Here is a 26,606-nt window from a genome sequence, read left to right on the forward strand (position 1 = left end):
TTGGACAGAAGGCTACCTTCTAAATAAGACACCTGCTAGTGGGCTTCAATTAACCTGATGCTCCAGTCTCTCAACATCTCTACAATAAACTTCATGCTTTGTTTCAGGAGGCACAGCTTGAATCCCATGATTCCATGTTGCAGTCGATTTTAGACGATCTTGATGATCATCAACTGAATGTTCCTGACAAGAAGAGCAAAGCAAAGGAGTTTGAGGAGTACAAGTTGAAGCAGGAGTATTTTGAATACGAGGTACAAAGTTCAAAGTACATTTATTATCAAAGAATGTATACTATACACCGGTGCAGTGGCATCCGCACTGGACTTCAAGGCGAGAGGTTCAAATCCATCTGGCTCCTTGCACGCTTTCCATCCACGCTGGATTGAACAACTAGCTAGCAACTCAGGCTCATTAAAAAAAACCAGACAAAACTGCTAAAGAAACGGCAAGGTTGCCGCCCAATATGCCACAGGGCATGGAAAGAAACAACAACAATTTATACTAGATACAACCTTCAGATTTGTCTCCTTACAGGCAGCCACAAAACAAAGAAACCCAGTAGAACCCATTAAATAAAGAAAACCGTCCAACACGTAATGTACAGGGGAAAAAAACAAGTGGTGTAAACAATAAAGGTAAACAAATAGATTTCAGAAGTGAAGATCACAAAAGTGAGTCTGCAGCCACGAAGCCGATTTCGGAGCCTGATAGTTGCAGGCCTCAGCGTCAGGTCAGCACAGAGATGAGTAAACTGAACCCCAGCGTGTCCCTCTCCTCCAGCCCTGACACCCTGACCTTTTCACTTAAATCAACCAAACCTCAGCTCATACCTTGCTCTCAAGCTCGGACTCCGCTGCTTTGATTTAAAAATACTGTATACATAGCAGATCTTTGATTTGCCGAATATGTTTACACTAATGAAGGTGACTTGTTAAAACTGCCATAATCTTCACGCCTTCTAGAGCGATAACCCAGATTGTGTAGGATTGTGTGATCTCACAGAGGAAGGTCATACATTTAGTGCCAGTGTTCCAGGTTCTGAGCAGTTGCATACTGATTTTCCAAATTTAAAGCTCCTTTTTTTTCTTGAAACTTAATATGCTCCAGGACTTGACCCCTTTAAATGCAAGCACTGTAGCTGAAAGCTAGAGCAACACGTACAAAATGCTGGAGGAGCTCAGCAGGTCAGGCAGAATCTATGGAGAGGAATAAACGGTCGACATTTTTGGCTGAGACCCTTCTTCCGGATTGGAAAGAAAGAGGGAAGAAGCCAGCATAAGAAGATGGTGGGGAGGGGGAGGATAAAGTGAGAAGCCGGAAGGCGCTAGGTGGAAAATGTAAAAGGCTTTAGAATATGGAATCTGAAAGAAGAGGAGAGTGGGCATTGCGAGAAAGCGAATGAGGAGGGGGACCAGAGGGAAGTGAAGAGAAGAGAAAGGGTAAGAGAGGAGCCAGATTGGGGAATGGAGAAAGGGACTAATTACTGGAAACCGGAGAAATCTATGTTCATGACATCCGGAATATGTGTTGCTTCTCCAACCTGAGACTGCCCTCATTGTGGCAGTAGAGGAGGCCATGGGGTTCGGAGATGGGGTTGGAGAGTGGAATTAAAATGGTTCTCCAATCTACGATGAGTAGATGTAGTGGAGATCATACGGGAAACACTGGGTACAGTAGCTATATCCGTCAGTCTTGAATGCTGGCATGCCGATGTTCTGAAATAAAGATGCACAAACTTAGGTAGCACATTAAGTGCCAGCAGAGTTGGGCGAAGGTGAATTGAGAGGAGAGAGTATTTCATTCACTGCACCAAACAGTCCACGTTGTCAATTTATAATTTTGGCCAGAGTATATAAAAATAGAAAATGAGCTTTTTTAAAGTAATTACAGTAATAAATTTAGAACACATAAAGTGGGGTGGGACACAATTGAATAGGAAGCAATAATTCTGAAAAGTTATGCAGATTCTCAGGAAGAGAACCCGTCTTATCATCAGCAAATTCTAGGTTTCAAGAATGATGCTTGGTTTTGATATTATTAGAGCTGTGAAAGGAGAGACTAAACAACCAAAAGACCCAACCGCTAACCACAGCCACCACTTACTGTTGTCCATAATGCTCCAGAATATGTGGATCCCAGATTGGCCTGTACAGTCACCTGAGAACCCATTCATAGACAACATACTCGACGCGAGTGATCACACTGCTTATGAAAGCTATTAACTAACTAAAGTAGCAATTTTCTTCACAATAATAACAGTGATTTCAGGAAAACTATTTGATTGTTTAATGCTGACAGAAGGGAAAGTCCAAAGAAATGGAGACACTAGTATGGAAAGTAACTAAAATGAAGACTTGTGAGGTGTTTTTTGATAGCAGGGAAATGGCCTTGTTAGTGAAACTAGCTTAGGGTTCACAGTTGGCATAACTTTGTATCCGAAACATCAGCAGCAAAGTAGAAGGGAAAAAACATTCAGGTACAATTTAATAGAGAAAGTGGAAGTGAAAGTGAAGCTAAATCTAGCGATGGAGACTGAAAAATGTAAGAGACTGATGGAAGCTGAGTGTCAAAAAAGTATTTAAGGAAAGGGGTGCAGAGAAGTCTGTTGTTAGAGAAATGGCAGGACTATTGTATTAGAGACGTCTAAATTTGAAGTATCATATAAAATTCTAAGAGGGAAGTACAGGATTAAGACTAAACCCACTTCTCCAGGTGTCAGTCCTGAAACTTGTATTTACAGAACATCAACTACTTTCTAAATGCACTAAGAGCTTCAGTCTTCGGTGCACTTTTAAGAAAGAAGCTTTAGTCCCAACCACAGTTTGGGAGTATTTTCTTTCCTCAACTTCATTCCATTCAAACTGAGATCATAGATTAAGAGTGAAGGGTGGGAAGTTTAAGGGGAACACAAGAGGAAACTTTTTCACTCTGAGGGTCGTGAGAATATAGAATGAGCTGCTATTGTAAGTGGTGCACGTGAGCTTGATTTCAACAGTTAAGACAGGTTTGGATAGGTACATGCATAGTAGTGATATGGAGGGCTATGGGCCTGGTGTAGGCAGTTTAAATGGTTTCAGCATGGATTAGATGGGCTGAAGGGTCTCTTTCTATGCTGTACTTCTCTGCTGTATGACTCTATTCCTCCTAGTTATTATCTTAGATAAGACCATAAGACATAAGAGCAGAAATTAGGCCATTTGCCCATCAATTCTGCTCTGCCATTTGATCATGGTTGATTTATTTTCCCTCTCAACCTCATTCTCCTGCCTTCGCTCCATAACCTTTGATACTCTGACTAATCAAGAACCTATTAACCTCTGCTTTTAATACACCCAATGAGTTGGCCTCCACACTGTCTGTAAGGAGTTTGTACTCTCTCCCTGTAACTGCGTGGGTTTCCTCTGAGTGCTCTGATTTCCTCCCACATTCCAAAGATGTACAGGTTAAGGTTAGTAGGTTATGGGTGCGCTATGTTGGTGCTGGCAGTGTGAGCTGCCCAGCACGTTCCCCGTACTGCATTGGTCATCGACACAAACTACAAGTTTCACTGTATGTTTCAATATATATGTGACAACGAAAGCTAATCTTTAATCATTTGAGAAAGGGTGATGAATGTTAATTTAATCATTGCTGGAGGATTCAGGGAGATGAATGAGAATTGTAGACAGGTAAAAAAATGTGCTGGGGGAAAATAAATTGGCAGATGCCAAACATAGTTATGTAAACGAGGATGCTAGAAATACTCAGCTGATCAGGTAGCATCAGTATAGAAATAAAATCTGAATTATTTTACAGATGACCTCATATCAGAACCACATGAAGTAGTTAATCTTCCAAGGGGTAGCAACTGTTTGCTTTGTGTTTAGCATGGAGAATGGGGGAAAAACTGGAGAATTGGGGAAACCAGGATAGGGAAGAGTGGATGGTGGTGGTGGGGGGGGGGGGGGGGTTTGGGTTGCATTTGATAGACTTTGAATCCTCAGATCATCTCTGCACCTGCTCCAGCATTATCAAATCCTTCCTCCAGTGTGGGAATCAAAGCTGTACGTAGAGACTCTTGTGTGATGCACTATCTGCAATCTATAATACACACAAGAGGTTCTGCAGATGCTGGAAATCCAGAGTGACACTCAGTACGCTACATGGCAGGGTTAGGCTAGGGTTAAATCAGGAGAATAGCTGGACGATATGACTCAAAAAGCAGGAAGGGCCTACTCCATGCTATATCTCAATCAATCAATCAATCAATCAATAAATAAATACACACACACACACACACACACACACACACACACACACACACACACACACACACACACACACACACACACACACACACACACACACACACACACACACACACACACACACACACACACACACACACACCTCCCCTCCAGCAGCATCTATGGAAAGGAAGAAAGCATTCCAAGTCCTGATGAAGGGTCTTGGTCCGAATTGTCGCCTCTTTATTCCTTTCCACAGATGCTGCCTGACCTGGTGAGTTCCTCCAGCATTTTCTGTGTTTTACAATTTGCCGTTATTCTTTCGAAAGTTTCACTCACCAAACTGCTGGAGAACAGCTTTCAAATGCATTTACTATTTGCAGAAATGCCGGATTGAAACCTACGTGAAACTTCTAAAGATCAAGCTGAAAGAACGCACCAATGACTTTGACAAACTGGATGCTCAGTTGTTTAGCACCTTGGAAGAAGAAGGAAGCAACCTTAAAAAATCACATTCCAGCCCGTCCCTCAACCAGGAAGAGGTACCGATTGTCAAGGTGAAGAGAAATGTGTCAGAGCGGAGGACCTACAGGAAAATTATTCCAAGCAGGCATAGAAAATTAATTTAAAAATAATTTTAGAGCAGAACTTTGTTTAAAGCGCATTGAGTGAGGCTGTTGAAATCAGACTCCGGTAACCAAATATATGAAGAAAGTCAAGAAAATATTATACAAAATGGTAGTGACCAACACAGGAGTTGGGGGTATTTTATTTTTGTATTTTAAAGTTGTTTTATAATGTTTATGTAAGCACATCCTGCATTTTGAAAATGTGACCTCTTGGCTCAGTCACACTGAGGAACCTATTCACTAACTGAAAAGATCTGCTGCACAGTTTTGGCAAAGGCTTAGTGGGCCGAAACGCTGCCTAAAGTGATACAGAGTTTGTGTTCACGTACTCGAGAGATTCTGCAGATATCCAGAGTAACACACGCAAAATGCTGTAAAATCAGCAGGTCAGGCAGCATCTATGGAGAGGAATGAACAGTCAACATTTCGGACTAAAGCCCCCTCAATGGGCATTATTTCATGGTCTGTGTGGAGTGACTAACCATAAACGAGGCAGGTTTACAGCCAGTGACTGCTGGTCACTAATTACACTGGATTTTTTTTTTCTCTAGCATTCTGCCCTTATGCCCTTGCAAGGCTCTGGGCCAACAGTCATCCTTTGTCATGATTGTGATAGGTAAGATAAAAGCAGGGTGAAGAATCCTGTTAGCCATAAATATTACAGATAAATAGAACCAAAGGGCCTGTTTCTGTGCCGTAAGGGCTACCTGTCTGCAGGCTTGAGGCAAAATCTCCACGGTATTTGATGGTATTGCCCTCCATCTTCAGTGATTCACTCATTGATGAAAGCAACTGTTGTCAGCCAGTGATCTCTACTCTGGTAAAGAGTCAATATTTGCATGTATAAAGCGGAAGAAAAACCAAAAATTTTTAAAAAAACATAGAATAGTTAAGAAAAGCCAATCAGATGGCTGCTGTACAAAGTGTCTCAGGACTGCAGTCAGAATATACCAAAGCAAAAATATTATTTGCTCTTTTCAGACATCTCTCTAGGTTTACGTATCATTAATAGAATCGAAAAGAAACAAAGAAATGCCTGCAGGTTACCGATACAAAATGCGTATTGTGCTTGCTTTTGATTTAGGTCTAGCTTTCCTTAATTGTATGGTTCTGTTTTGTGATGCTTGAATTTTATCGGAGGCAGGGCTGCAGAGATACCTCAACTTTGCACAATCGTCTAGTTTATGCTCAGCGACTTCAGTGGAAATTAAATTGGGAAGCAATGGAAAATGGTTTGCAAATTCAACGTTACCAGTTTTATACTACTGCATCGAATCAAAACAATTCCTGCACACTGCGCACTTTGTATGCTTTTCTCCTTGCTTGAGACAGAAACCGTATAATTATCAAATATACCAAATGGCTACTCAGTGGACAACCCTAGTGGGTCTAAAGCTAGTCTGTCGTTTGGAGCTAATAATGTACATGAAGAAAGAAACTGTGTGGATAATTATTTTTTAAAAAAGGCACCTTGTTCGTAATTCTGCCTTGTTAGCTCACTCATAATGGAAGTGGAAATGAAAATAGGTTCCCAACCTATTAGATCAATCTTTTAAACTCTTCAGGTGGGCTGATTGTAGTATAGCTTTGTGTCTGGGTGTTAATCTAATTACAGTGAGTTCTCACTTTCTTGATGGAACACAGAAGCTTTTGCACTGGAGCCAAACCCTATTATTAATTGGGGGGGGGGGGGGTGGCACTGTAGAGTAGCTGTTAGCACAATTCTTTACAGCACCAACAATTAGGGGTCAATTCCTGCTGCCATCTGTAAGGAGTTTGCACATGATCCCCATGACCATGTGTATTTCCTCCAGGTGCTCCAGTTTCTTCCCAAATTCCAAAGACATACGGGTTAGGGTTAGTACGTTATGCTGGCGCCACAAGTACGGTGACTCTCGCGCGCTGATTCCCAGCACATGCTTGGACCGCGTTGGCCATTGACGCCAACAACGCATTTCACTGTATTTTCTGATGTACATGTGACAAATAAAGCCAAGCTTCTTTTTTTAAATCTTTTTTTAAAATGAAATGTCCACTATTAGCAGTGCTGAAATGTATTTCAGAATTTCTCAGGAACTGCAATAATACAGTTGTTGCTATAAAGTATCCAGCAGCAATTAATGGGTTTGGTATCGCACATTGGCCTACGAACTCTTAACGAGGGTAAATGAAAATATAAAGTGAATATCCAAGTTTGAATTATCTCAAGATTTCACTGCACTGGGGGTATTTTATTTCAAAGCTATAATTATTTCTGTGGTTTAAAGTCCCTTCAAGAAGATTTAACATAAGGTAAGCGTCTGTTATATATCTGTTCTGCAGAACAAGCCCACTCTCTCCTATTGACATTAAGATCTGCTTTTTTGTTATTTTTGATCAGATGTTTTCTTTAAATGGGAAAACCAGCTGGTTTAAAGCTCAAGCTTTTAATACTTGGGCACAGAATTAGCATTTAACAAACTCAAAATCAAACCCAAATGCCATTTCAGAGGAGAACAGGAGCCAGATTTACATTTCTAGCAAAAACATTGCAAAGACCAAAGGAGTACTTAAAGTGCTCACCACCTAAAAGAGGGGAAGTTAAACAGACAGACATTCCAGATGGAGGCTTCCTGTACAAACATATTAGCACAGATTCAGTGAAGGGGATCATCTGAAATGTTGGTGTGTCTATCCGTTCTCACTTGTTCAAGGACCCTCTATGTGTTTGTGGTACAGGAAAAGAATAGAGAGAACTGCAATCAGATGATACGAAAACTATCGGTAAAATTGTCATTTATATCTGTGATCTGGATAATAATGTGGTTAACTGGATCAGCAAATTTGTGGGTGACATCAAGATCGTGGGATGTAATGGACAGTGAGGAGAGCTATCCTGGCTGGCAGAGGAATCTGCATCAGCTGAGAATGGGCTGTAAAATGGCAGATGGAATTTAATGCAGACAAGTGCAAAGGTTTGTACTTCAGTAGGACCAACCATCTTACACAGTGAATGGTAGGGCACTGAGGATTGTGGTACAACTAAGGGATGTGGGAATACAGGTCCATAATTTATTGTTAGTGGCATCACTGGTAAATGGGGTCAAAAAGAAAGTTTTTGGCACGTTGTGTTGCGTACAGGAAATGGGATACTATGTTGAAGTTGTATAAGACGCTAATGAGGTCTAATTTAGAGTATTGTGTGCAGTTTTGGTCACCTACCTACAGGAAAGATGTAAACAAGAGAAAATTTACAAGGACGTTGCCAGCTCTGGAGGACCTGAGTTATAAGGAAAGGTTTGGATTTTATTCCTCGGAATGTAGAAGATTGAGAGGAGATTTGATAGAGGTATATAAAATTATGAGGGGTATAGATAGGGTAAATGCAAGCAGGCTTTTTCCACTGAGGCTGGGTGGGATGACAACCAGAGGTCATGGGTTAAGGGCGAAAGGTGAAGAGTTTAAGGGGAACATGAGGAGAAACTTCTTCACTCAGAGGGTTGTGAGAGTGTGGAATGAGCTGCCAGTACAAGTGCTGTATGCAAGCTCAATTTCAACATTTAAGAGAAGTTTACCTAGGTACGTGGATGAGAGGGGTCTGGAGGACTATGGCTCAGTGCAGGTCGATGGGAGTGGGCAGTTTAAATGGTTTCAGCATGGACTAGATGGGCTGAAGAGCCTGTTTCTGTGCTGTATTTCTCTATGACTCTATAAACCATTCTGGGAAAGTTCAGGTATTTTCCACAAGCATTGGTCATGCCGGGACTGAGCTTCCTTTGCATTCTGTCTACTGATCGGAGCAACAACAGTTTAATCCTGGCAGCCCTTCAGCTGTCTTTACTGCCGGGGAGTAAGGCAGACAGAAAACAAAATAACATAATTGCAGAATAGATCGAGCAAATTGCATCTCTCCACACCTGTATTTTCTATTATCTTCAATATGTTCTCCAACTATTCAATCTATTCAGAGCTCAGGTTTAGTCACTGCTTTCCAAATGATTGCTAAATCGTCACCATGTGATCTACAACTGAATGTGCATGTCTGCTGGATTATAAGAAACTGGATCTGTCTCTTGTGCTCCCTCTTCATTAACCCCATATCCCTTCAATCCCTTTGTAAGAATCTGCTTTACATGAACCTAATAATTAAGCCTCTTGTATTCAATAAGTAGAGGATTCCAAAGATTCACAGTATGGTAGTTTGGCGGTTAGCCTCTCACCTTACAGCGCCAACGATCGCTGATCGCCCTTCAATTCCCACCGCTGCCTGTAAGATGTTTATACATTCTCCCCAGGACCATGTGGGTTTCCTCCGGCTGCTCAGCTTTCCTCCCACAGTCCAAAGACATTCTGGTTTGGGTTAGTGAGTTGTGGGCATGCTGTGTTGGCACTGGAAGCGTGGCGATATTTGCAGGCTGCCCAGTCCAATCCTTGCTGACTTGATTTGCCGCAAACAATGCATTTCACTGTATGTTTTGATGTACAGGTGACACATAAAGATACAGATTCATTACCCTCTGTGTGGACAAATTTCATGGGACATCCCAACCACAGGAAGCCTCCCCGTATCTACACTGTCATTCCCCGCTGGAGTTCTGTGCATCTTATTTAGGACCTATTACAGTCTGCTTCATCTCTCCTTATGCAACAACTTCCACCGCCACCCCCTCCCCACCAAGGAATCAATCTGGCAAGTTTATATTTCTCAAGGGAGGGAAACCAGGCTTGAACACAAGATTTAGCCTCACCCGGACTCTTGGAGAAAGATACCTCTGTTCTTGAACTCAAATTCTCATGCAATAAAGGCCAATGATTTAATTGGACAAAAGCACCATGTTTCAGCTCTCATCACTTAGCTCGTCTGTCTGAGAATAAAACAGTTAAAGGTTATTGATCTACCCCATGATTATTAGTTTTAAGTTTTATTTCCCTGATTTCCCTTTTAGAATCCAAACAATGCCCAGAACCTAATACTGACAAATGAACCCAAGCAGTCCCTAAAATTATTACAATGATTTCACCTAATGGGATAATATCATATGCTGTTCAGTAGCCAGGCTTACTGACGGGTACAACAGTGAACAAGTGGTTATCAGTTTTCGTTTCATTGACCAGTTGTTTTTGCAGGTCTCCAACAGTTTATTTTCACTGGCTAAAATGCAATTAATGAGGTCTTTTTGATCAAAGGCCTTTCAAGTTAACATTGAAGTCTCGGGCCATTAGCTGTCTGATAGCTAGAGGTGAAAATAACGGACCAAGTTTTGTTTTGTAGTTGGGATTCGGATAACATTCATTTGCGTGTTGTAAGGGTACAGTTTGGCTATAGAATGGCACTGTGAGAACTGCAGATTAAAGGGTTAAAACTAGTGAAATGTTTAAAAAGATGTACAATTGAAAATGCAGAGGGTATTACCTAGTGTTCTCAAAATGGTCTTGATTGATGGACAAGAGAAAATCTGCAGATGCTGGAAATTCGAGCAACACACAAAAAATGCTGGAGGAACTCAACAGGCCAGGTAGCACCCAGGATGAGAGTACCATCGACATTTTGGCCGAAACCCTTCAGCAGTGTCCTGCCCAGTTTCGGCTTGAAACGTCGACTGTACTCTTTTTCCATAGATGCTGCCTGACCTGCTGAGTTCCTCCAGCGTTTTGTGTGTGTTGCTCTTGCTTGATGGAGCCACCAGATGGCAGTCTCTCCCTTTCAGTCTGTTCAGAAGGCGCCAACTTCAAATGCAAATTACAGGGGGAAAACTGGAAATCTGAAAATGCTGGAATTGTGCTGTTAGAAAGAAATTTTAAAGAAATGTACTGTTAAAATGAATATTTATTTTCACAGTCTTCATCGGAATTGGAAACTGATTTCTCATTGCTAGAAAAAATACTGATGTGGATTGCTAACTCAATAATCACTGTATTTCCAGCACTTTCTTTTTATCTGTGCATAAATGCATCTCAGGTCAAGGGATACTATGTGTAATATACAGACAAAAATAGAGCAGCAATATCAAATGTCTATTTTTTCAGTTGAATGGAAAATAATTGTGCGCTATTTTAGTCAAAAAAATTTGTGCCATATAGTGTTATTTTAATAAGAGTTCTTTAACAAAATGTCTATATAATAATGGTTTTTAAATTCCTTTTTAGTAGCTAAAAGCTGTTAAATAAATAATGATTTCTACATTTGCACATTTTCATGAAAGACTGTTGTATTATTTCTATACACTAATTTCTGGCCATCAGTAGGGTAATGCATCCTTTTGGCAAACATCATATCTACACATTAAAAAAGTTCCAATTACAATGCTCTATATCGAGAGGGCAACGGTGTTGGAACAAGGTGGGAGGGAACACCTCGATACATAGTTGAAGTAAAACACACCTGCGAGTCCATGGATGCCTCACACTCCACAGAAACATAAAGGGAAAAGTTGGTCCCTTTTAACTTCTGTCAAATCCAAACACAAGAGATTCTGCAGATCCTGGAAATCTGGAGAAACATTCACCAAATGCTGGAAGAACTCAGGTCCTCTTGAAGGGTCTCAGCCCCGAAATGTCATCTTCTTATTCCTTTCCATAGATGCCGCCTGACCTGCTGAGTTCCTCCAGCATTTTGTGGCATCCTGCCAAATTCGGCCTTGATTCTCTTGTTGAAACTTGGATTGGCAAGAATGCTGCAATCATTCACAGACTTTCAATGCACTCAGGAATTTTGTACCCAACCTCAAAATGTTGTTTATTGTCAGTGTTGCCTCCATGAATCTGCATGTCATATATATCTATGGCTCAGAGCTAATTTAGTTAAGTGTGTTACATACATGTGAACAAAAGATCAAATCCTGTTTTGTGACTGAGTTTTAAAATGTAATTCATGTGTAGCACAAGTTAATTACTCCACATAAAATAAAAGATAGGCCAACTAATAACACTTCTTGAAAGATCTCACTGTTCTTCTTTCTGCAATGATGTGATTGATGACACAAGCAGATGTACTACATCTGGAGAGAAGTTGGTGGAAGGTGGTATTGTGACAATTTGCTGATTTAAAGATTAAAATAGTCTGGCAAAATTTCTGCTTCAGACCATCTTTAGTTTTAGGTATACCCGGCAGTAATTGATCTTACTTAAAAGCTTTCTACATTGACAGTTAATACAACTTAAGGTTCACTGTTGCAGTCATAAAATACTCTCTCTGTTATTTAAACTGCGGGATTAACTGCTTGGGTAATGGGGTGGAGATATGTCTCTTCCAAAGAAGTGTAAAGCACTCCTTCCCTCCACTAGCCTGCAGGGCAATGTGAAGCCATGGGGGCAGATGGTCATATGAGCAGCTGGTACATATCACAAGTCCTGGTTATGCGACTACTGACACCTGCCAGACAATCTCCGAAGAGTATTGATAATGGCTAGGGTCACACATCTTGTAAAGACACTGCCCAGAAGAAGTCAATGGCAAACCACTTTGCCAAGAACAATCATGGTCATGGAAAGACCATGATAACCCACATCATAGGACTCAGCACATAATGAATGCACAGGTTAATTGGTTGAGGTGGTGCCAAGGGTGATTCTAAACTGCCCTTTTCAGTTTTGCGGAGGATCATACAAAATGCTAGTGAAGAACAATTGGAGAGAGTTCATATAGAGTATAAACATTGCTGTGGATCTACTGGGCCAAATGATCCTTTACTCTACAAAAACACTTTACAACATTGTTAACATTAGACTACACTTGGAATATTGAGTTCAGTTCTGGTCGCCTCATTATAGGAAGGATGTCGTAGCTTTAGAGAGGGTGCAGAGGATGCTGCCTGGATTGGAGAGCGTGTCTTATGGGGACAGATTGACAGAGCTCGGGCGTTTCTCTTTGGAGCAAAGGAGAATGAGAGGTGACTAGATAGAAGAGCACAAGACGGTAAGAGGATAGATCGAGTGGACAGCCATTGATTTTTTCTCAGGACAGGAATAGCTAATATGAGGGGGCATAATTTTAAGGTAATTGGAGGTAAGTGTTGTGGTAAGTTTTGTACACTTTGAGTGGTGGGTGCGTGGAATGTCCTGTCAGAGGTGCCAATAGATTCACTAGGGATATCTTAAAAAAGGCTCAAGGATGATATAAAAATAGGGAAGGTTAGATTGATCTTAGAGTTACAAGTTCATCACAACATAGTGGGCCAAAGGACCTGCACAGCACTGTGGTGTTGTATGTTCTAATATTAAGTGTAGGATTCTGTTCCAGTGCAGTACTGAAGGACACTACATTATCAAAGGTTCTCTCCTGGGTCTGAGAACAAAATGGAATAGGAGAGGGCCAGATTTCCTCTCATCCAACTCCACTGTTCAATAATGGGAGAATTTCTTCACCAAACCCACTTTCCCATCCTACCTGTCTCATTCGATCATGCAACCAGTTTTTAATATATACATTTAACACTTCAGAGTAGGAAACTGAAGAATAACATTGTTCCAAGCGAAGACTTTCTAATCTCATAGAAACATAGAAAATAGGTGCAGGAGTAGGCCCTTCGGCCCTTCGAGCCTGCACCACCATTCAGTATGATCATGGCTGATCATCCAACTCAAAACCCTGTACCTGCTTTCTCTCCATACCCCCTGATCCCTTTAGCCACAAGGGCCATATCTAACTTCCTCTTAAATATAGCCAATGAACCGGCCTCAACTGTTTCCTGTGGCAGAGAATTCCACAGATTCACCACTCTCTGTGTGAAGAAGTTTTTCCTCATCTTGGTCCTAAAAGGCTTCCCCTTTATCCTTAAACTGTGACCCCTTGTTTATATCTCAATCTCAATTATATATGGCCAACCCTTTATTATGACACCATTACTCCTACTCCTGGACTCCCCTGCCAATTTTTCAACCCAAGAAGACAAGATATAATTCAATTTGTTAGTTTGGTAGTCATTTTTTTAGACTGAAGAAAATACAGGATAATCCTTCCAACCTCTCCTCATAAATAGCCTTCACACCCCAGCATTCAATCCAGTAAATTGTCTTCATCACTTTGAAGGGTAATTCTATCCCTTTTCAGAGAGGAATAACAAACACATACAAAGCATTAAGGTATAATCTCAACAAAGCCTTACATAACCGCAGCAAAACCTCCTCAGACTAGTATTCCAACTCCCTAACTCCCTAAATGATGGCTTACACAACATTTACCTTCTTAATTATTTCCTGTGCTTGCAAAGCAACAGACATGCAAATCCTTCTGAATACCAGCATTTATCTCATCTAAAAATTTATTCTGCATCTCCACTCTTCACACTAATGTAAATGATTTCATGCTTCTGAGTCCTTTCATTAGTTAATCCTAAAGACATGCTAATATATTGACAAAAATACAATAAAGTGTTTTTGCTGTGACAACTTATCAAATTCTTCCTAAAAATCTAAAATGATCTGCACTCACTGGTTCCTATTTATCGAGCCCTTATCTACTCCACTAGCTGCATTCTAAAAACCCTTTTGTAGATTTTTCCGAGATGATTTTCCTTTTATTGCCCAGGCTATCCTTCTGTGGTTTTCCAAAGGGTCTGTTACAACAACTTTAGTGATATATTTTAGCTTTTCTTTTGCTTTTTGCTTTTTGCAAAAATGTGTATTTTCCTTATATTCTGTCACTCTCTTCTTTCTTATTCCAAGTTCAACGTAAATTTATTATCAAAGTATGTATGCGTCACCATATACTAACCTGAGATTCATTTTCTTGCAGGTGTTTACAGTAGAACAAAGAAATACAATAGAATCAATGAAAAATTATACACAAGCCTGACAAATAACTAATGTGCAAAAGAAGACAAACACTGCAAATATAAAAAATAAACAAACTATTATAGTAATTAATTAATTAATTAATTATACCAAAAGCGTGAGTTGTAGAGTCCTTGAAGGTGAGTCTATCAGTTGTGGAATTAGTTCAGTGTTGAGATGAGTGCAGTTGACCACGCTGGTTCAGGAGTCTGCTGGTTGTAGGGTAATAACTGTGCCTGAACCTGATGGTGTGGGACCTGATGGTTGTAGGGTAATAACTGTGCCTGAACCTGATGGTGTGGGACCTGATGGTTGTAGGGTAATAACTGTGCCTGAACCTGGTGGTGTGGGACCTAAGGTCCTTGTACCATCTGCCCAATGGCAGCAGTGAGAAGAGAGCATGACCTGGATGGTGAGAGTCTTTGAATGGTGGATGCTGCTTTCTAGTGGCAGCACTCTTCGTAGATGAGCTCAGTGACTTTGCCTGTGATGGAAGTACAAAGTTGCATTTCATCTAGAATTTAATAAAATCAAGAAGATGAAATCCAATGCACGGACGCTATGTCTGCAGCTGCCTCTTTTAAAACCCAAGTGAGTTTGTCATCAAATCCAGTTTACCAGTGACTAATTTTTAAACTAATAATCACTACTTCCTCTGTCGATGTACTCTTTAGTCCACCTCAATTGTGTGTTGTAACCTCTATTCTGAAAGTAGGCATTTGTTTAAAATATTTACCTTTTCCCGAATTGCTTCTGTGATTTCTTCTGACTTTGATTCTATGGAACCCCAGTTTACTTTTAGAAATCTCTTTCTTTCCACATGTGCAATCTCTCGTAATCCGGTTATATATATTTTGATTGTTTCTTTTCATGCACTATTTTCCCTCCTTATTTATTTCTTGGTCACACTTTGCCGATACTTACAACCTGCCCAATTCTGAGATTATCGGCTAAAATTATTCAGCTGTTCCCTCAGAATTCTCAACAGTCCATGAGCACTATCTCATTATTCCTCTTTTATACTACTTATTCTTTTTTGTGATCTATAGCAATTCTCACATCTTGCACTGTACTGCTGCTGCAACTAATTTCACAGCAAATGTCAGTGATAATTAACCTGATTCCAATTCTCCATGTCAAAGCAGAGCTTCACATCTTCCCACATTACTTTTCACACAGCACTTCCTTGGCCAAGCAGCCATTTACATTCTCCTCACGGCTTAACTTCCCGCTCAACTTTGGATCAATATCAGAATGGATGAATTCAACAGTGCTCTCAACACAATTATGAATGTAGATTTTATATGTAGCTAAGGATCTAATAGTTACTCTTTTAAGATTCCTATAATTTCATCTTTCTATAGTTCCATCTGTGACTGCTGTAGTTAACCCCACTTGACCACTGTTTTAGAGTCATCTCATCATCTAATGCCTGTTATACCGTTGGCATTTAGGACAGCAATGAAATGAAATTTTGTTTTACCAGTCAGGGTTGTTAGCCCTGAGCTGGAGGACCAGTGGACCATTCTTAGTCTGGCCTCTACCCTTTGACTTGTTTGGCATGAATGACCCTACTAAGAGTCAAAGCACAAGGTCCTGACTGCAGCTAACATAACACTCTGGATCATTGAGGCACACAAGCCCCATCCAGTGCTTGCCAAACCATTTAAACTTATCTTTATTTCCCCGAGGGAATTATACAATGTCATCCCTTTCACATTGTGTACACCAATACTATCACCCACATAGGTTCAATGATTTTGGACTAAGCTCCTTCCCCCCCCCCCCCACTTTCTTTACTTCATCCTTTATTTTCAAGGCTATCCCACCTCCTTTTCCCACATTACGTATTTATTCATAGCAAAAGGATTTGAGTACAGGAGCAGGGAGGTTCTACTGCAGTTGTACAAGGCCTTGGTGAGACCGCACCTAGAGTATTGTGTGCAGTTTTGATCCCCTAATCTGAGGAAAGACATTCTTGCCATAGAGGGAGTACAAAGAAGGTTCACCAGATAGATTCCTGGGATGGCAGGACTTTCATATGAAGGAAGACTGGATCAACTAGGCTTATACTCACTGGAATTTAGAAGATTGAGGGGGGGTCTTATTGAAATGTATAAAATTCTAAAGGGATTGGACAGGCTAGATGCAGGAAGATTGTTTCCGATGTTGGGGAAGTCCAGAACGAGGGGTCACAGTTTAAGGATAAAGGGGAAGCCTTTTAGGACCGAGATGAGGAAAAACTTCTTCACACAGAGAGTGGTGAATCTGTAGAATTCTCTGCCATAGGAAACAGTTGAGGCCGGTTCATTGGCTATATTTAAGAGGAAGTTAGATATGGCCCTTGTGGCTAAAGGGATCAGGGGGTATGGAGAGAAAGCAGGTACAGGGTTCTGAGTTGGATGATCAGCCATGATCATACTGAATGGTGGTGCAGGCTCAAAGGGCCGAAGGGCCTACTCCTGCACCTATTTTCTATGTTTCTATTCACATTAAATACTCCATGTTTGGTAAAAAAAAATTCTCCTGGGACCTTGGCCACCATTCTTCCCTAAATCAACAATTTGGAAATACTAATTAACTGGTAACTGACTGCATGTAAAACTGCTGCTGTGCTTATATGTGCCATTCAGTTGGGCAATATAATTAATTTAATGTACAAAGCTTCAGAAAACGAGACACACTATTCTTTCGTTCTGTTTGTTGCACAACACATTTTAATTTACAAGCTCATCGTTGGATGAAAAAATATCAAAGCTTTCAGTAATTAGTAATTATTTGGGTTTTACACATTATTACAGTCATATAGACAGCAGATTTTTGGTAGGAAACAGATGATATTCAATCAGTTACTTTCCCCAAGCAGTAAGTATGATCAACACCTCCTCCCGCTGAACCACGCCACGACCACTACTTTATCATTCGCTGTCAGAGTCACCTATGTACAGACACTCCTGTGCCTAGCATCACTTTATAGACATATAATCATCTATGTACAGAAGCTATCTTATGTATTTGCATTTATTGTCGTTTTTAATTATTGTGTTATTTATCTTAGTTTGTTTTTGTATGTGCTGCTTCACATCTGGAGTGATGATTATTTAATTCTCCTTTACACTGGAAATTACATGAAAAATAATCCTGAATCTCGCATCTTGAATTTTAAAGATCATTTCACTGATAAAAGAATTCAAAACATCTTTTATAGTTAGTGATGTAAAACTGGCAACTGCAATCACAACAGGGGACCAGCTCTCCAGCGCTGCTTCTTAAAATATGCTTCATTGTAACTTTTGTTTCTGTGTTAGACTCATTAAGAAAACAAACAGAGCAACCCAAACTTCATTAGCCCCCTATTAACCCGGCAGGAGTGCCACTTCAGGCTCCACTTGGCTCTCTCTTATTCAAAGATTAGCTTAGAGACACTCAAAAGGAGACAGCAAGAAACTCTTAAAAAAGGGATTTAAAACTTTGGTCAGCAGTTTGCATGTTCTTCCTCACTGCACAAAGTAATGATTAGGCGAATAAAGTGAACAATCACCGAAAAGCCATCCAGTATGCACAACGGCACTTGTTTTTTGCAGGGTTTTTATGTCACGCTGGCTGGTCGCACTGTAAAAACTATTAATGAAGTGATTCTACAAAGCAGATCTTTTATAAGAAGAGCTTGAGACTGACTCCAGCTCAGTCCAAGGCTGCATCACCTTTAGAAATTCAGCACCAGGGATGATTGTAGCTAAGTTACTTGCCTCAATAAATTATGTAATATGGAATTATGCCATTCGAAGCAACTAGTCTATGCCATTGCAAGCTATTCTTTCATTTAAAAATTCTGAAAATAAGTCGGCTAAAATAAGCGCATGGAATTCCACGTTTTATAAACAAGGTTAGAATCAGAACTTCAGGCCTTAACCACCTGTGTAGTACACAGGAACATTCAATGGACCAAATATTATTGGAAGTATACAAAATTATAAGTGAAAGATAAGATAGAAGGTAAGAATCTATAGTATGACAGAATCAGAATCCAGTTTATTGACATATGTTGTGAAATTTGTTGTTTTGTGGCAGCGGTACAGTACAATACATAAGAAGTACTATAAATTACATTAAGAAATATATACACAGTATAAAAAAAGAGAGCAAAAATACTTACTGCTCGTTACGCAGACTCAGCAAAGCAAGTAACTTCTTCAGATCCATGAGCAACACACGGGGATCAACCAAGTAAAGCTGTGTTCTGTCCACTCTCTTGTACGGGTCAGAATGCTGGCATAATACAGAGAGCGACCTTGCCAAGCTATCGGCATTCCACACCATAAGCCTCTAGAAGATCCTCTGTATTTTCTGGCCAAGAAAAATGTCCAACCACTTCCCACCCCTTCAGTGTCATCAAGAGGACATGGCCACAATCATCATGAGGAAACATTGGAGATGGAGTGGGGACCTGATGAGAAGATGACAAGGCAGCACTTTATTGAAGGGCGGAAGAAACACGAGAGACCAAAGACAACTCGGTGCTGTACCATAGAGGCATAAATGAGGAACCTAGGGCACAATAGAGAAGATGGTCAAGGACAGACAGAGATGGAGGACCTTCATCACTGCCCTAAATAAAAGAGCAAAAATATTGAGGTAGTAGTCATGGGTTGGTTCTTTGTTCATTCAGAAATCTGATGATGGAGGGGAAGAAGCTGTTCTTAAAACATTGAGTGTGTGCCTTCAGGCTCCTGTATCTCTTCCCTGATGGGAGTAATGAGACCAGATTAGGTCTTTAATGGGAGTCCTTAAAGATGGATGCCACTTTCACTAAGGAAGCCATGATGAATATTTATGAAACACTAGCTTGTTATAGGCACTACAATTTAGTGATGTGGATTGAATGGGGAACCTGGGTTTCTTCTTCTTAGAGCAGAAGAGTATGCAAGGACATCTGTCAGTAGTCACTTCATTAGGTACACCTGTATACTTGTTTGTTAACACAAATACCTAATCAGCCAATAGTATGGCAGCAACTCAATGCATAAGAGCATGCAGACATGGTCAAGGGGTTATCCAAATCCTTACAGGCCTCTTCCTAGCCATACACTACACTGCAGACATCTCATCAGCATCAGACCAACGATCAGACTGGGGAAGAAATGTGACCTAAGTGACTTTGACTGTGGAATAATTGTTGGTACCAGACAGGCTTGTTTGGGAATCTCAGAAACTGCTGATCTCCTGGCATTTTCACACTTGAGTTTACAAAGAATGAAGTGAAAATCAAGAAAAAAAGATCCAGTGAGCAGCAGTTCTGTGGGCAAAACACCAGGAGAGGAGGTCAAAGGAGAATGGCCAGACTGGTTCAAGTCAGACAGTAAGTCAAATAACAGCGGTGTGAAGAATCTCCGAATGCACATGTTGAACTTTGAAGTGGATGGCCTACAGCTGTCGAAGGCCACAAACATACACTCAAGTGACCAGCTTATTAGGTACAGGAGGTACATAATAAAGTGGCCACTGAGTATATTTAAAATCAAGAAGGGTAGGGACAAAGGAACGAAAGGGGTACTGTTCCTATTGGAGGAGGAACCAAGGACCAAAGGTCACAGAAGTAAATGATTGTCAGAAGAATCAGAGGCAGTATGGTGAAAATCATTTTTTAATGGCTACAATCTGACATGTGCAAATAGGGGAAATAGCAAATGGAAGATTTAAGTACAGTACTGAGAAGTGATTCAGTATAACATTCAAAGATGATTTTAATTACTTAAAGGATAAAAAGAAGTGTTCAGCAGATATGATGGGCCAAATGTCTCCTTCCATGCTGTGATTCTAAGATGTACAATACACACGCATTTCAATAGACAATAGACAGTAGGTGCAGGAGTAGGCCATTCGGCCCTTCTAGCCAGCACCGCCATTCACTGTGATCATGGCTGATCATCCACAATCAGTACCCCGTTCCTGCCTTCTCCCCATATCCCTTGACCCCACTATCTATAAGAGCTCTATCTAACTCTCTCTTGAATGCATCCAGAGACTTGGCCTCCACTGCCTTCTGGGGCAGAGCATTCCACATTTCCACCACTCTCTGGGTGAAAAAGCTTTTCCGCATCTCTGTTCTAAATGGCCTACCCCTTATTCTTAAACTGTGACCTCTAGTTCTGGACTCACCCATCAGCAGGAACATGCTTCCTGCCTCCAGTGTGTCCAATCCCTTAATAATCTTATTAACCCTTTATTATTATTATTATAAATTATTAATAATTTCACACCTACAAACAGCTGAAAGTTGGCTGATCATAAAGCCATCACCGCATAGAAGAAGACACAAGTGATTGCAGCTGCTAGAATCCAGAACAGGAGTTCCCAACCTTTCTCATGCCATGGAGCCTTATAGTTAACCAAGTGGTCCATGAACCTCAGGTTGGGAACCCCTGATCTAAAGCAACAGACAAGATTTTAAAGATTAGCTTTATTTCTCACATGTATATCACCCCCGTCAAATCATTTTGTAAATACTCTGTAATACACTTATTTTGTAATGCTGTCAATTGGAGAGGCTCTACTGCACTGGCCAACAATTTCTTTTCAAAGGTGCTGCTTTCCTCGGAACTTTTTTTTGTTTATGATAGACTACTTGAAATGAAAACAAATATAATTTCAACTACTTGTATCATGTAGGAATTTCGAGAAACAAGAAATCAACCTTTATTGAAAATAATGCATTTAATTGCATAATGGTGCTGACACTTTGCAATAGTTCAACTAAGCTAAAAATGTTTTGTTGATGATTTTAATTTGTACTCAGTGTCTGAGGCTTCTTGCTTCTGTGTCCAACAATAACCAGCCAGCATTGATGGATTCCAGTTGCCCTGATACTGTTTCTCCATGATTGCAATGTCCTAGTGGAACCTTTCACCATGCTCGTCACTGACAGCTCCAAGATCTGCAGGGAAGAAGTCTAAATGGGAATGCAGAAAATGAATCTTCAGTGACATGTTGCACTTCATGGTTGTGCGTGTCTGAAGCATGTTGTCAACGAGCTGTATGTAGTTTGGTGCTCTGTAGTTGCCAAGAAAACTTTCAATAACACCCTTGAATGCCTTCCATGTGATTTTCTCCAGTCCCATTTGAAGTTCTTTGAATTACCTGTCATTGATGACCTGTTTGATCTGTGGGCCAACAAAAATGCCTTCCTTAATCTTGGTATCAATTATTCTGATTTGAATTATGAATTGAAATACTGTAACAAATATAGGCGATTAAAAAAAATGGTGCATGATAGGGAAATGTCATGATTTTCTTGATCAGTAGCTCAAAATCCATAAAATACACCAGAATGTATTCAGAAAGTAAAACCTTTATCATCAGTGTTATTAATCACAAGTGCTCTGTAAAAGGTACAGTAATTAGAAAAAGGCTGGAGGATTTGACCAAATTAGGCTTGTCATAGCAGGCAAGCATTAGGATCAACTTTATTTGCCATATACATTTTCATGAACAAGGAATTTGCAGTGGTGTGTTGGGAAGGGCTTGAGATACAACAAAAAGCAACATCATTCAACAATTATAAATAATGTTAAGAATTCAATTCAAAATACATTTATTATCAAAGTATGCATACAGTATACACCCATGAGGTTCATCTTCCTCACAGACAGCCACGAAACAAAGATGAACCATGGAACCAGTTCAAAACAATGAACAAAAAAAATGAGCAAAGTAAAAATATAGAGGTTAAAGTACAGATATGGAATAAAATTTGCATAAATGCCAAAATGTATTTACAATGTAAACAGCATTATAAAATGTCATTTAAGCTGTCTACATTGCAGTGTAGTAATAAGGGTAATAGATATAGGAAGTTGTGGGGGACTAACTGGAATGGTTGATCAGATTAACAGCCTGAAGGAAGAAACTTTTAAGATGGTGTGAAGTTTTTGTTTTAATATCCCTCTGGTGCTCTTTAGAAGGGAGCTTTTGGAAAAGGCAGTTTGCAGGGTGGATAGTGTCTGCAATGATTTTCCCTGCCTACTTCTTTGTCCTGGACACATATAAGTCTGACAGCATTTGCCATTCAACCCACCAGAATATTCATACTGATTGAGGACCCTAGATTATTAATTTATTTTACTACTTTAGTGATACAGCTCAAAGTAGGCCCTTCTGGGACAATTTACAATGATCAATTAACCTACCCAGTACATCTTTGGACTGAAGGAGAGACCGGAAGACACAAAGAAAACCCTTTTGCCTTTCACGGGGAGGACGTAGAGAGACTCCTTACAGAACGGCACCAGAATTAAACTCCAAGCTCCAGAATGCACTGATGTGTAATAGCATCACGCTAGCCACTATGCTACATTGCATTTTCTTTCCCACTGGCATGGTCCTCAAACCAGTGGCTTACCCTCATGAGGCCTGATTTCCAACACATCCTTCCTCATAAGCCACCATCACCTCAAATCACAATGCTACAAGTTATAGGAGAAAAATTAGGCCATTTGGCCCATTGAGTATGCTCTGCCATTCAACCCATTGGGTCTGCTCCGCCATTCAATCATGGCAGAATTATTTTCCCTCTCAACCTCATTATGCTCAATTATTAAACCAAGTGACACCCCATCCACCCCCAACTCAGATCTGGCTTCAAACCTCCTCTGAACCATTAACAAGCCATCACTTACTCAGCGGCAACACACACACAACGCTGGAGGAACTCAGCAGGTCAGTCACGCAACATCTACGGAGATGAATAGAGAAGGGTCTCGACCTGAAACATCAACTATCCATTCATTTCCATAGATGCTGCCTGACCTACTGAGTTCCTCCAGAATTTTGTGTGTGTTGCTCTGGATTTCCAGCATCCACAGGCTTTCTTGTGTTTACCATCACTTACTCTGCCCAGCCTAATCTATGACTATGAACATCATTGGTGCATTTGGATGCTCCAGAATTTTGTGTGATTACAGAAAAGAAAGCTGCCTCTTTCCACATCACACGCTACAGGTCTGTTACCAGAACGGATCAGCTACACATTGCTAACTCAAGGCCAGTTTTGAAAGGTATCACATATGAGAAGATTTCCAATAATCTGATCTCTGTCCGGGTAAATGGAGACACACCAAGGTAATGTTCTGTGAAGCTGCTCCTTCACCCCGAACAGGTTGTAACTGTCAGTTCATTCCCTGCAGGTGGGGAAGGAGAGAAACGGGACATCATCCAAATGAAACGGAAAGAAAGTGCAATTAGTGCTTTAAAATATGTGTATTGGAACCAACTTCTGAAACTGAAGGACAATGTTAAATATCAGAAATGCAAGTAGCATTCTGAGTAATGGGCACATTCATGCCTTGTTTCATGACTCTCTCTATTAATTTAGAGGGAGTGTTTACACCAGCAACTTGCCAAGCAAATGGGGTTCACTGATGAGAAAATTATACTGCTGGATAAACATGCAAAATAGATTTAAAGAATAATTTTACACTTGTGCATTTAATGTTAAGTAGCATAAACGTGTAACAAATATATTTATCCTGCAATGGCACTCCCCCACTTAACGGTTATTAACTGAATCTATCGTTATGTGAGCTACACACTGCTCACTTGGATTATTGTAGAATGCTGCTACCTCAAACTGTATCAATACATGTATTGCCCTTTCTAAATACTGAATATGCAGCTCAGATATTCTATAGTATCTAAAGATGCTGATCACTCACTCCACCATCATTCAGTAACATAAGAGAATCTGCAGATGCTGGATTCCAGAACAACACATAAAATGCAGGAGAAACTCCATTGCCACAGACGTCTGTGGAGGCCAAGTCACTAGGTATGCTTAAAGCAGAGATTGATTAGTACGGGCGTCAAAGATTACGGGGAGAACGCAGGAGAATGGAGTTGAGAGGGAAAATAAATCAGCCATGATTGAATGGCAGTGCAGAGTACTATGGTTTTACTGACGCAACTCATCCTGACATGGATTTCGTTTAAAGATTTGTGTTTATTTGCTAGTACCTCCAGTTGAACTTTGTCTTTTTGTGTGTTTTCCCCCTAGCCGTCAGTCTGTGGTTTTGTATTGCCATGTGCTATTGCTTGTTTTCATGCCCCATGTGCTCCTGTCCCCACTCCTGCTCTACTCCGGCCCCTGTATCACTGAGTACTCCACCTCTCACCTGTTTCTCATTATTACCTGTTTTGCTGCCACTTCTGTCTCATTGTGCTCCACCTATCATCTGCCTCTCTGTTTATTGCTCAGTGTATTTCAGTCCTGTGTTTTCACCTGTTTGTTGCCAGATTGTGTCAGTGAATTTTCCTGAGCCTTTTTAGCATTCGTATCTGTACTCTGGCCGTCCAAATATTGACTCGATCTGTTTCCTGATTCTGGTTTTCAGATTTCTCTGGATGTTTTGATCTCTGCCTGAACTTTGACGCCAACTTTGTTTGCACCTCGTGACTTGTTACTCAATTAATATCACTGCGTGCACAGTACCAGGTCTGCGATTGGATCCCTGCTCCAGTGTCCTGACATTATTTCACAAAGTACTTGCTGTTTTAACAAACATCTCTCCCTTCACTTTTAAGACCACAAGACTATAAGATATAGGAGCAGAATTATGCCATTTGGCCCATCGTGTCTGCTCTGCCATTTCATCAGTGCATTCCTCTCAGCCCCAATTTCCTGCCTTCTCCCCATATCCCTCCATGCCCTGACTAATCAAGAATTTATCAACCTCTGCCTTAAATATACCCAATGACTTCACCTCCTCAGCTGCCTGTGGCAACGAATTCCACAGATTTACCACTCCCTGGCTAAAGAAATTCCTCCTCATCTCCATTCTAAATAGGACACCCCTCTATACTGAGGATGTAACCTCTGGTTTTAGACTCCCCCACCATAGGAAACGTCCTCTCCACATCCACTCTATCAAAGCCTTTCACCATTCAATAGGTTTCAATGTGGTTGCCAAAGCCATCAAACATTCCTCATATGACAAGCCTTTCAATCCCAGAGCAGCATCTATGGAAAAGAGCACAGTCGATGTTTCAGGCCAAGACCCTTCAGCAGGACTCCAGCAGAAGGGTCTCAGCCCAAAACGTCGACTATACTCTTTTCCATAGATGATGCATGGCCTGCTGAGATCGTCCAGCTTTCGTGTGTGTTGCTTGAATTTCCAACATCTGCAGATTTACTCTTCTTTGTGCTTTCCATCCCAGAATCATTTCTGTGAATCTCTTTTGAAACCTCTCCAATGTCAGCACAACATTTCTTAGATAAGGCGCCCAAAGCTTTTGAGTTGAGAGAAGTTGCTACACTCTCCTTTTCATGCCTGATGGATCAACCTGCAGAGAAAATATGCTTTTAAAAGTAGTTTTTATAAGGCTGAGCTGGTCTGAACACTGGAAGCATTGCTTTCATTTCAGATGCTACCTGAGTTCACAAGTCCCTACTCCTGACTCACAAGGGAAATGACACTTAGGGCCTCCTTAAGGAAGCAAAAGAGCAGAAAATGAAACAATCAGTGCGCTGGAGTTATGTGGACAACCAGATCAAGGAGATTTATGCTGCTCACTAAGGAAACATTCTGCTTAGCAGATGAGTCTGTAATGGTTGAGCCGGGTGGGACTGCAGTACTTCAGGGCACTTCACAGACTCATTAGTTAACAGCAATGCAAGCCAGAGCCCTAACGGATGGGATCCTGGCTATGGAATCAATGGAAGCTTATTCATATTTACTTTGTAAATTCAGATAGCGTTCCAGCAAACATGAAAACTCTGGTCAGGTTGTAAAGAAGGAGAACGTACCCAGCTTACAAAGGGAGATAGAGAAAAAACAAAATTCAATCTTGATGAAGAGTCACTGACCTTAAATTATAACTCTGTCTCTTTCTTTCCACTGATGCTATCCATCGTTTTGAATATTTCCAGGATTTCCTGCAAGTTCAAAGTTAATTTATTATTGAAGTATGTTATGATACACAGCCCTGAGATTCATTTTCTTGTGGGCAT

General features: G+C 40.6%; 1 protein-coding gene across 2 annotated transcripts in view; it reads left to right on the plus strand.

The window, feature by feature from the left end:
- LOC140735392 (PH and SEC7 domain-containing protein 3-like) overlaps positions 1-11,020 on the plus strand; it is a 78,636-nt gene extending 67,616 nt beyond the window's left edge. For both annotated transcript variants that reach the window (XM_073060397.1, XM_073060404.1), the window contains 2 exons: positions 108-251; positions 4,610-11,020. In XM_073060397.1, the coding sequence (XP_072916498.1) occupies positions 108-251; positions 4,610-4,855 (390 nt within the window). In that variant the 3' untranslated portion in view covers positions 4,856-11,020. The remainder of the gene's footprint in view (positions 1-107; positions 252-4,609) is intronic.
- The last annotated feature ends 15,586 nt before the right edge of the window (positions 11,021-26,606 follow it).

The sequence above is a fragment of the Hemitrygon akajei genome, chromosome 1 (genome assembly GCF_048418815.1).
Source record: "Hemitrygon akajei chromosome 1, sHemAka1.3, whole genome shotgun sequence".
Lineage (NCBI taxonomy): Eukaryota > Metazoa > Chordata > Chondrichthyes > Myliobatiformes > Dasyatidae > Hemitrygon > Hemitrygon akajei.